The 12,008-nt window shown below is 47.3% G+C and overlaps 1 protein-coding gene across 2 annotated transcripts in view; it reads left to right on the top strand.

Moving 5' to 3' along the window:
• Nucleotides 1–12,008, top strand: part of GAD1 (glutamate decarboxylase 1) — a 53,472-nt gene that overhangs the window by 9,902 nt on the left and 31,562 nt on the right. For both annotated transcript variants that reach the window (XM_035135577.3, XM_035135569.3), the window contains exon 4: nt 8,182–8,340. In XM_035135577.3, coding sequence (XP_034991468.1) covers nt 8,182–8,340 — 159 coding nt within the window. The remainder of the gene's footprint in view (nt 1–8,181; nt 8,341–12,008) is intronic.

Raw genomic sequence — 12,008 nt, forward strand, 5'->3', positions numbered from 1 at the left:
GTTGCCGGGCCATTAAGGACTTTCAAGTCGATTACCCTGCGCGATTGATCAGTTAATTAGCCAGCCCATCAAAGCTAGTATTATGGTCTCTCAAGGCAGGCGCTGGCTGGCGGATGCTTCCTGGAGCAAAAACGTGCTGACTTATAGGGGACCAATCACCCGTTTTGTCCAGAGGAGAGACAACCCACTTTCGTTAAAGGCAGACCTAACTAAAAAGCGTACTGAATATTTTTATTTATTTTTTAAAGCCAGCCGTGAATAAATTATTATGGAGGTGATCTTGGTCTAACCGGAAAGGGAGAAGATGTGAGAAAATTATTTAAACCCAGGAATATTCGCATTTCTTTTTCCGGCGCCCACACCACCCGTGGATACAAGATTTTCCATTTGAGATATTATACCTATAAACCAGGCCTGGGAAACTTGCTGTACTGCTCCCTGTTGCTGGACCCTAACATCCACCCATCATCCCTTGACCGTACTGCCTGATGGGCTTTTGAGTCCATCAGCTTCCGGAGGGCTGCCGGTTCCTCACCTCGCTCTGCGGTAAATTATAATCTCCTCCCTGAGAACTAGCAGCTTTGTTTGAGGATCCCGGTTCCTCAAGCTCCTGTGGTGTCTGCAAAAAGAGGGAGGGGCCAGAGATCCCAGGGTCCCACCAGGAGGACGGAGGCACATTCAGCAGAGATCTGAATTGAGATCAAATCCTACAGAATTCAATTTACTTCTGAGAAAGCACGTGTTGTCAGACAGCGCTGCTCCCTTTTGCCTTGCCTTGAAGCAAGGATTGTCTTTTAGCGCCCACAAACCCTGGCGGGGGCGATCGAACCCTGAAAATATTTATTCACATAAGTAAGTAAATGCAAAGCGGCCTCGCCTCAACTTCGAAGCAAGCTCTTTTGTTTTCAGAGGACTTTCCGGTTTCTCCCCGTGGTGTTTCTAGGGACACGAAGTCTGGATAAAGGGGCGTCTCACCAAGACTGCGACCGCCAACTCAGTGTGACTTAGGTGGCTGCAATCCTTTACCTGGAACTGTGACTCAATGGAACTTGCTTCTTGAGCAGAGAGACATGTTTAGAATTGCGCTGTTAAAGTAAGAGTGCAAAGGATTGCCGCACAATTGGAAAGAAAAGGCCACCGAAATCCAGCAGGATATACTTCCCCCAAATATAACAGGTTTAGGATTTGTGCTGCTTGATCGATGCTGACCACACCTACGCATGTTTATTCAGAGAAATAAGTCGCCGCCGCGCTGCGTCCCATGGTGGAAATCACTCCTAAGTAAATGCGCGCAGGATGAAGAATTGCCCAACCGCGATGGTGCCAAAGAACAGAACAGAACAGGGAACATGAGGCTATATTGTATTATATATCTCACCTGTCCCCTAAAGACGTCGAGGAGATTTGAACAGACCCTCCCCTCACTCTGGCACCTAGTTTGGGAAGTTCTCGAAGGACACAAGCGTTCTTATTCGGAAGTGTCCAAAGCAAGAAAAATAAAAGAAACACACAACACATATCCCGTCTATTCAGCCCAGTAGAAACCATAGCGATCTTAAAACTACCGCAAAAGTTACCACAGTGTATCCCAGAAGCTGTACACTACTGTAATAGAAAGCGGTTTAGGGGAGCGATTAGGTTTGAAAACCCACTAGGGACGAAGCAGAGAACATTTCCAGCGGGACGCAGCATAGAGGCCACACACTACTTCCCGTGAGGTGGTGGATACATTGGTTGAATAAATAAATCCGTTAACTTGCAAACCAGTTAAATTGCAGTCGTTCGACCTGAACAGTATTTATGAAAGCAGGACCCACAAAACTGTTTCCTTTTATACAAGTTTAGATTCTTAAAACTTTCCAGTACTATCCAAGCTTGTGTCCTTGGGTCGGTTTCAATGTTGCGCATTCATTCACAATCCGCAATGGAAATAAATGCCTGGTTCAATTTCTGTTCAAATGTACAGAAAAACTAGGGAAACATCTCTATTCTGAGGCGAATCAGAGTGGCCAGTAATTTATTCTCTGCTGCCCCTAGTGCTTGTTTTCCCGGTATAATTATTTAATTCAAGTATTCAAATTGTTTTATTGTCATTCTTCTGTTTTGGTATTTTGTTGTGTTGTGTGTGTGTGGCTCTGACTTAGACCCAACTCGCAGCCGAAAGGAATACGCTCCTCGTTTTAGAAATAAGCGAACCCAACGCCCTTCCCCATCAGCCAACCAGAGTGAAGTAGGACTCCTTTCCTAATTGGCTATGCTCTCATTTATGTAATGTCATCCGCGCTCGGATTTATCCAATGAGACTTCAGTAGAACATTCATTAAAATTCTGCGGTGGTTCTTGGGTGGGCGGACTGTAGAATGCAGTCACTCTTGTTTCTAGTCCTCAAGGCCGCTGCAATAGAGCAAAGTCGAAAACGAAACGGCTGCGGAAGGTTGTGTCGCTTGCTCTCAAAGGTGGTCCATGGCGACCTTAAGCTGAGGTGCGGTCTGTCACAGAGCGCTGCAATGGAGTTGGGATTTTGCTATTCCTTCCTGCTTCCGCTCTTTTTTATGAACACAACCCAGTCCTGTGATCCCAATGGAAACAGACAGGTCTAGTAGTCAAAATTCAAATCCCTCCCTTTGACTATAGAGCAGTACTATTATTTAAATAAACACCTTATAGTTTTCGATAGTCGAATCCAGAATGGGATGAGCTGTGTTTAAAGAGTCTCTCTCTCTCTCTCTCTCTCTCTCTCTCTCTCACACACACACACACACACACAAATTGTCATTTTTCTATAACTATGCCCCTCAGTAGTTTAATACTATTTTCTCTAGGGCCTTTAAATCTTGCCCTGGAAATAATTGGCTTCCTTTTATATGCCCAGTAGCGTCAGATCAAGTCGAATTACCTTCTAGGAGAGTGGGGAAGGGAAGGGAGAGACAATCTACTGTAAAATAATTGCCCAATTTGTACCTATTACTTCAACGTCGCGTGGATGCAGCAACCTGGTTAACTTTATTAGCTGAAGATTTCCTGATACACCATCCTCGCAGAAGTTCAATTTGGTTTGGTTTTTAAAACAAGAATAACTGATTAAATCTTTAAATGGGAGGAGGAAAGGGGAGGGCCAGCCCTGGCTGGCTCTAGACAGGCCCCGCCAGATCTCGTTTTAATTAAGTTTTCTGGAAATGAGCAGCGTTGGACTCCCGCCCTCCTTTCTGGATGCACAGAAGGACGGAAAGAATACTACAACTAGAACAGTTGATGGTTATCAAGTAAGCCTCGCCAAGGAGAAGTAGAAGAAATCCAAGACGGCAAACAGGGACGCTCCTGTTAGCTGTGCCACTTGTTCAAGGAGACCGACGGGTCTACTAATTTCTTGGGGCCACGATCTAACGAAGTGGAGTTTTCTGACTAAACCGCTTCTGGCACAAAAGAACACCGTGACGGAAGCCAAAGCGCACAGAAACGCCTTTTATCTTCCTGCTGCAACGGTATCTATTTATCTACTTGCACTGGCGTGCTTTCCAACTGCTAGGTTGGCAGGAGCTGGGACAGAGCCACGGGAGCTCACCACCTTGTGGGGATCCAAACCGTCAACCTTCTGATCGGCAAGCCATTGAGGCTCATTTAGACCACAGCGCCACCGGCGTCCCTCTTTATAGCCACCACTACGCGATGCCATTGCTCACGCGTTGCTCGACATTTTAATCCTCTGCTGAAAGTTCAAACCCCATTTGTGGGGGCTTCAGCTCAAGGGACCCCCGTTATCATTCTTTCAGTTGTTGGCAAGCTAGTGCCTTTTGGAATTGAAGAAGGCTGATGTCCTCTCCAGTGTAACAAGCGCGCGCCCACAAAGGCGCACAGCACACGCGCACTCATCGAACCGTATTCTCTGGAGAACAGCGACCCCTTCCTGTCTCTTCACTCTCTTTACACACACAAAAATATCTAAACTGAACTTGGAGAGACACAAATAATAGGGGGAGGCTTAGGTTCAATTTCCCCACTCACGGGGTGATCTTGAGCCTCTCTTTGCCAGGGCTTTATTAGCATTATTTTATCCATACTCTGCTTATCTGTCTGGGTTTCCCCAGCCACTTTGTGGGGATAATTCCTCCCTGACCACTTTTAGAGCAAGAGGGAGGGAGCTGTGGCTCCTCCAGAAATTTATGGGACTCCACCTCCCATCGGTTCCAGCCAGCATGCCAAATGGGTCGTGGTTGATGGGAGTTGTAGTCCAGAAACATTGGGAGGACCAGTAGCTTCCCGATCGCTGCTAAATACGACGCATTCGTTCCTCCCGCTTTTTGAGCAGAAATCTAAACTTAAGATTGCGGTAGTTTGCCTGTCACAAGCAGGGACCTCTGGTGGATGAGATCCACTCCGAAGTCAGTGGAGACACATTTTGCAGCCTTCCTCGGCTGAAAACTTAATTTTTTAAAAAACGCAACCTTCCCCCTCTTTTCGTCCCGATGCGCGCGCGCTCTAGCGAAGACGCAACGCCTCCCAAGTTTTATTCTTGGCGCCGCGTGCTTTCGCCTTGAAAGGGAGCCCCTGCTGTGACACGTGCCTTTCTGTAAACCCCACCCCACCCGCCCCCCCTCCTTCCTCCCACTGAAGTCAGCGGGACGTTTTGCCTTGGGCTACTCCTTGCAATGGGGGGGGGAGGGGAAGCCTGGCTGTCATCACGAGGGAAGAACCGCGAGGGCGTGAGTGAGCCGGAAGAGAAGGAAGCGCGTCCCAAAATCGTGAGCCTGAGTCAAAGTGACAGGAGAAGACAGAAATAGCGACTGCCTTGGGGGGCTTCCCACCCCACCCCCCACCGGCACTTGCACGCACGTCTTCCTCTTCGACTGACGACGCAGTTCTTCTAAGGAAGCCATGGGATCCGTGCAACGGGCTCCCCACTGAAGGCAACAGCTGAGATCACCCCACTTGGTTCCAATCAGGCCAGAGGGTTGCTAGCTATGCTCAGAGCAGACCCTCCAGTCTACTAGCCCATCATTTTCAATAGATCTTCTCTGTTTGGGCAGGAGCATACAATGCTACGTAGTGTGTATTGCGTGTTACAGCATCGGTACATCTAACCTCCTCTGTCTTGTCTACACGAACTGGCTGCGGTATTTTCTGGGACTTCAGGCAAGGCTCTTTCCCATCCCCTTCATGGAGATGCTGGGAGTTGAACCCAAGACCTTCTGCATGCACAGCAAGGGCTCTGCCACCGAGCTACAGGCTCAGGGTCACCCATTCTACACTCACGAGTGGGACTTGCTTCGGATTAAGCGTTTCCCAGGGACGGGGTGTCCCAACTCCTCCATCGGATTTCTTTGCACCTAAAACGTTTCTGAATAGGAGCTAACTTTCGTTATGGCTCAATTTATAATCTCAGAGGAGTTTTCCCCACCCCTTTTACAGTGCCAGCCTATGCATGTTTACTCAGAAGTAAATCGCACTATGCTGAAAGTGGCTTCATCCTAGGTAGACGTGTGCATAGCTTGGAAACCTTTATTATTATTATTATTATTATTATTATTATTAGTAGTAGTAGTAGTAGTAGTAGTAGTAGTAATCATCATAAATAAGAATAAAAATGTGCACCCAACCGCGAGACCATTCCATTGGAGCTATCCAACCTCCCAAAATTTCAACACCTCTTGCGATGGTTTGACCCCTTTCCGTTTTAACAGTACAAATTCTACAAACACCCTCCACAACTCCTCAAAATCATTTCTCCTGCATATTCCCCGTCTTACCTTAATGGCACGTGTTAACTTATCATTAATAGCTATATCCCACACCTCTTTATACCATTATTCCGTTCTGGAAGGAACCAAACTGAAGAGAGAATCCTGTTAGGAAAGTCTCTCTCTTTTTTTTAAAGGTTATATAAAAACAGGACGTTCTCCTTTTATTTTGAATTCGTTTGTGTTGAAATCTATCGCAGTGATGCGCGTTGCGAGCTTAATACTGACGAACTGATGCGGAGGGGAAACGCATTCATTCACGCCCCACGCCCCTTCCCACGAAGGGAATAATTCTCTTTTGGAGGATGTGAAGCGAGCGCAGCCTTCCAACATATACAGTAGATTAGCCTCCGAGGTGGTCCCATTGAAGCCAGGCATAATAGGGCATCTGTTCCCATGGCAACGAGAAGCAAACCCGGAAAGCTGGGGTAGAGTCTGACTGAAGCCGGGAAGCCTTGACCGATTAATCAGCAGCCGCCGGGGGACGACTGACGCGCATTCGCCGCGGATTGCAGAGCGCGAGCGCCGAGCTAGATTTTCTGAAGGGGAGCCGTCCTTCCCCACATCCTAAAGTCTGGTCCTATGCGCCTGTTAGCTTAGAAATGAGTCCAATTTCAGAGGGACTCGCTCCCTGACTAAGCGCCGCACTCATGTCAGTTTCAGAGCACATTTGATGAGGATGGAGCTCCCCCCCCACACACACACATTCATTTTCCTCCGGTTTGGGGGTCACGGACCTTTCCCCTAAATAGATGTCTCCAGCCACAAGGAAGAAGAAATCTCAATGAGGCTGCGCTCCTTTGTTCTGCTAAGGCTGCGATCCTAACCGTGTCTGCCCTGAAGGAAGAAGTGCTACAGTATTCAGAGGGGCTTTACTCTCGAGTAAATGGGGTTAGGTTTGCAGCTGAACATGGAAGTAAAGCTTCATTCAGAAAAGTGGGTCTAGAGACACTTGGAGAATGAGGCTGTCCTTTACTGTTAAACCGTCCGATAGTCACCTCCGCAATATCTCTCCTGTAGGTTGAATGCTATCGATTTGAACAGCGCTGCTGATCGGCCTTTGAAATCAATGCAACTGGCTTCTAAATAAGAGCAACCGTTGCCAGCGGTGTCCCTGAACCTTTCGCAGTTCTGCGCTTTCGGGTTTGGAAAATGAGCACTGCCACACACTCCACCTTCCGGGAGCAGTTGTTGTTGTTGTTATTTATTAAATTTGTATACGGCACGCCCTTCATCCCAAGGTCAACAAGGCGGTTCACCACATAAAATTAGGAAACAAGAACACAAAATGCATAACAATAAGACCAAACAAAAGCAAACCAATCACACACACCCTCCCACAAACACATAAAGGTGCATAATGAAGGCGCCAGGTGAGCATCCTTGGGGAGAGCATTCCACAAACGGGGAGCCACTGCAGAAAAGGCCCTGTTGCCATCCTCCCTGCCTCTACTGGAGGAACCACACAAAGAAAAGCCTCAGATGAGGATCACAGGGTCCGGAGGTGGTTCATATGGGGTCGGTTTTACTGGTGGCGTTTTACCCTGGATAAGTAAAAGCCAAACTGCAGGCCATACCTTCCAAGGGAGGTCGGGGATTCTGTGCATACCGGTAGTGCGTACAAAACCCTGTATGACTGCAGTGGGAATCACTTCCGAAAATTGTGGAGGACATGTCCTGCTCTGTGTTCCAGGGCTGGCTACGAAACCAGAGAGGCTTAAAAGCAGCGGCGGTTTCCCAGATTTTGCTGTTTTTGAGATGTTACTTTTTTGGTATTCAAAAAAACAAACCCTCTCTTCGTTTGCTTGGCTTCGATGGCCGCCCATGGCTCCTATCACAGTCCAGGCAGTCCCTTTCTCCTGAAGTCCACAAAACTTCCACCTCTGGGGAAGGAAAGTTGGGACGAGGTGGGGGCCTCTTGCCAGGATGCCGTTGACTTCGTCCTGATCTTTCCCCTCCTGCCTCTCTTTTGGAGGAGTAGAATCTGTCTGATCGATTTAACAAGGATTTGCCATTGCACTAAATGACGAAAAATTGCGAGCGCTGTCTCCCCCCTCCCCGCCTCTCCCGCACCCTGTCCTTTTTTCTTGCCTGACTGGCTTTTTGCAGCTGATGTCCTTTGAGCGCTTCTTCCTCGGGGCGAGTTGTCTCTCCCCATAAATACTCTCCCTCTCCGACCTCGGTAGGGGAGAACCTCTGGAACCAGCCCCACTGCGGGAACGGGCGGTGGGGTCTGGCAAAGCAGGAACCAGTTTGGGGAGGGGGGGGAAGCAGGTGTGGCTGGGTGCTTTGCTGGGTAGGGTTATCAGCAGCACGGAGGGTCTCCTTCGTTCTCCCCCTCCCTGCTAACTCTCCTGAGCGGCTCGGTGGTTCTTTTGCTAAGCCAAGATGCTGGGAAGCGAGATCAAGCCTCCTCTGACCTGTCCGCCTTGTAATAACGATGTAGGGTTCTTGCAAAGGAACAACAGCCTGGAAGACAAGAGCCGGCTGGTGAGCGCGCTCAAGGAAAGGCAATCTTCCAAGAACCTGGTGGCCTGCGAGAACAGCGAGAAGGAAACCCGGTTCCGGAGGACCGAGACGGACTTCTCCAACCTCTACGCCAGGGGTAAATAAATCCTTGCTGCTGCTGCTAATTCTTCTTCTTTCCCAGGTAGGGCACATTCCCACTAACAGGGGCTCCTTTCCCAAAAGGAAAGGCGAAGATTTGAGTTGTCTGATCTTGAGTCATACTATCCGTCCATCTAGTTCAGTACTACAGTACTTGCACTGAACTAGCAGCGGCTCTTCAGAGTTCCAGCCTGAAGATGCTGAGGCCTGAACATGGGACTTTCTTAACAGAAAACAGTTCTCGACCTATAGCCCTTCTCCTAAAGATACAGGCACATTGCTTCATTGGTAGCTCAGTGATTGCCATGGCTGTCCTTGATCTCAGAAAGGGGACATTTCCCACCCTACCTACAGAATGCTGGGCTGGGTGAATTTGAGACCTTCTGCATACAAGGTAGATGCCCCACCACTGAGTTATGGCCCTTCCCTAATATTTTGGGGGGCGGGTGGGAGGAGGGAGAGGGAGGTGAGAGATGGTCCATAGCATAGCTGCCAAGTTTTCCCTTTTCTCGCGAGGAAGCCTATTCAGCATAAGGGAAAATCCCTTAAAATAAGGGATAACTTGGCAGCTATGGTCCATAGAGGTTTAAAGGCTGCAATCCTAACTCCACTTTCCGGGGAGTAAACCCCGTTGATTTCAGTAGCACTTCCTTCTGAGTAGACCTGGTTGGGATTGCGCTGATGGGAAATTATGCACAGAGTGAAGAAAGAGAAGTGCCCTCTCACCCAACACACACACACACACTTTCTCACACAACTTAAAATGGCAGTCATCCACTGAAGCTGATTGACAGGAGAATCACCAATACAGGCAAAAGGAAGTCTTTATTTATCCCAAGTATATTAATGTATGGGAGTCACTGAGGCAAGATCTGGTGATGGCCACTGGCTTAACCATCACCACTCAAGAAGTGAGTTGCATTGAATTCAAGGGGGCTTACTCCCAGGTAAGTGGGGTTAGAGTAGCAGCTTTAGATGGAGTTATAATAGTGGGGATTTGGACAAAATTCATGGTTTATCAGCCACCATAGCTATATGAAGCTTCTGTGTGCAGAGACATTAACAGCAGTTGCTGGGGGAGGGTACACAGTGTGTGGGAATTGCTGCCTTCATGACTTGCTTCTATGGGCTTCCAGGGGCACTTGCCTGGTCAGGCTACTGCTGGTAACAGGACACTGGGCTAGACAGGCTTTAATCCTGGTGCAGCAGGGCTCTTAGCTAGCAGCCCCCACCAAGCTGAGATGTGACGGTAGTGCTGTGATGACTCCATAAAAGTGACAGGAAACACACTCTGTATGAAAGCAGAGGCATTTCTGTATTTTTCAGGCGTTTCAGACTTTGAGCCATGCAGATTGTGTAGCTCAGGGTTTGACGAAGCTTAATTCAAATTCAGCACCAAGGAGAGCTCCTACAGAGCAACTTATGTAAAATCAAGGGCTGGAGGTGACCTTTTGAGCCTCTCTACCTCCAACCCACTTCTCCTGTACTCCTCTCCCTTTATTGGGGCCCTGGGGACTTAAAAAAAGGGCAAACTCAGCCAGTCATACTGTAGCCTCTGACTCCAGCAGGCAATGTGCTTTCGGTGTCCAAGAAGCTGCTGCCCACAATAACTACCATTTAGGTAGGTCAGATGATGCTGAAGGACCACAATTGTGATTCTACATGTACACTGAAAAGGTGTAGACATTAATTATTCAAGACTGTTTCAGATCGCTTGCCATGTGGAGTTAAATTTATGAATTTCAGAAACACACACACACGGCAATCAACAGATCTGAATCCACACAGTAGGAGCCTTCAACTACTATATATAAGAAAAGATGCACTAAAGCTAGTTATATTCATGCTTGTGGGTGGTTTCCATAGTTATAAAACATATAGCAAGTTGTTAATGCACCCCAAATGTAAGATAAATGTAGTTGAATGAGTGGGGGATTTGGGGGGGGGATATTGTGATAAAAAATGCTCATTAATTTCTAACATTGAGAGGCACGGACCTTCCTGGAATTCAGCCTTGCCCCTCAAACCACCAACACACAAGGGGATAGTTTATAGTTACCCAGTGATGCAGGAAAGGCACTCTGTACATGCTCGAAGACACTTGCTCTTCAGAGAGACAATTGTGTTAGTTTGTTGTCGCAAAACAAAAAGAAGCCTTGAAGCACCTCGAAGACCAATAGATTTGTCACAGCACAAGGCTTTGTGGGCTTCAACCTCTACCATCAGACACATATCTTTGTTCTGTTCTTGAGTATGGAAGGAAATATTGAAAACAGTGGGGCCAGAGTTCAACAGGAGGAACATCCTGTGTAACTATTCTGACTGGGTCCCTGTATTTTTTAATAGCTTGCTTAGAAGCAGAAATTCAGCAAGTGGCCTCATCATCCTCCGTCGCCACCTCCCCAACAGATAATATAATATATAATATAAACTGACAGACTGAAGATAACACTTCATGCCTCAGACCAAGCAGGCTCTGGTTTGTTCATGAAATTTTATGCCATAGTAAATCTGTTAGTTTTTAAGATGCCACACAATGTTGCTTTGCATAGTTCTTCATAGTCCCAGGTCATATAAAGCAGGCAGAGTTGTATGTGTTTTGGTTCACACCACCCTTTATTTTGTTGTTAAAAAAAAATTAAATCAGGGTTCACCAACCTTTCTGAGAATTGAGATGGAATCCTTTTCTTCCCTACACTTCTTGCATTTCTCCAGTTAAAGGGCTACCTTCCTGGGTAAGGGGGCCTTGAGACAGGTGTCCCAACTGCTTTTCAACTAGGGATCTAGTGCCTTTTATAGTTGTGTGGCAGGAAAGATCCAGCAAGTTACTTTTTCTCTTTCTTTTGCAAAACCACTGCCAGTCAGTGCCCACAATACTGGTGTTAGCTGGACAAATGGTCCGACTTATTATAGTGCATCTTCCTAGAATTCCAGACTTGTAGAGTTGGAAGGGACCATGACGGTGACCTATTCCAACTCTCTGCAATGCAGAAAGATTTCACTGTACGTGGGGGCTTGAACCTACAACCCTGGGATTAAGTGGGCCCTGGCTCTAAATAGGTTGAAGATACCATCCCTAGATGCAGTGATGAGGAGAGTGAGTATGGGGACAAGGGGGGAAATAATCCAGAGCACCACGTCCTGTTTTTACATGTGTATGTACTAACACGGACCAGACTATCCACATCTCCCCAAAGCATGCATTGAAAGAATGCAGAAATTCCATCCAATTTCCTGTTTAGTTACCCTGTTCTTGAGCACAGAGAGGGCAAAGGGTTTTAGTGGTCTTAAATTTGCATATTGGTATGCTAGTGGTAGCTATTCTGGATTAACCAATGTGTAGCGAAAGGTAGTGTGGTGTAGCATTTAAGAGGGTTGATCAGCAACATGTTGCGCTGTTTCTTGTTAGCTGTGTCATTTTGCTGATCCAAAAATAAACAAAAACATGACGAAAAGTGTGTTGGCCACCAGGAGACCCAGGTTCAAAGTCACACTTGGTCAAAAAGCTTGAGGTGCAACATGGGTCCACTCATTCCGTCTCTCTGTCTAACCTTTCTCACTGGGTTATTTTGAAGATAGTGCGGGTGACTGGTTAAGAGTCTGTGTACTTCCTTGAGCTCCCTGAAGGAAAACCAGGATTACAATTGTACTCAGTCAATAAACATG

This window comes from Zootoca vivipara, chromosome 1, assembly GCF_965207765.1.
Source record: "Zootoca vivipara chromosome 1, rZooViv2.hap1.1, whole genome shotgun sequence".
Lineage (NCBI taxonomy): Eukaryota > Metazoa > Chordata > Lepidosauria > Squamata > Lacertidae > Zootoca > Zootoca vivipara.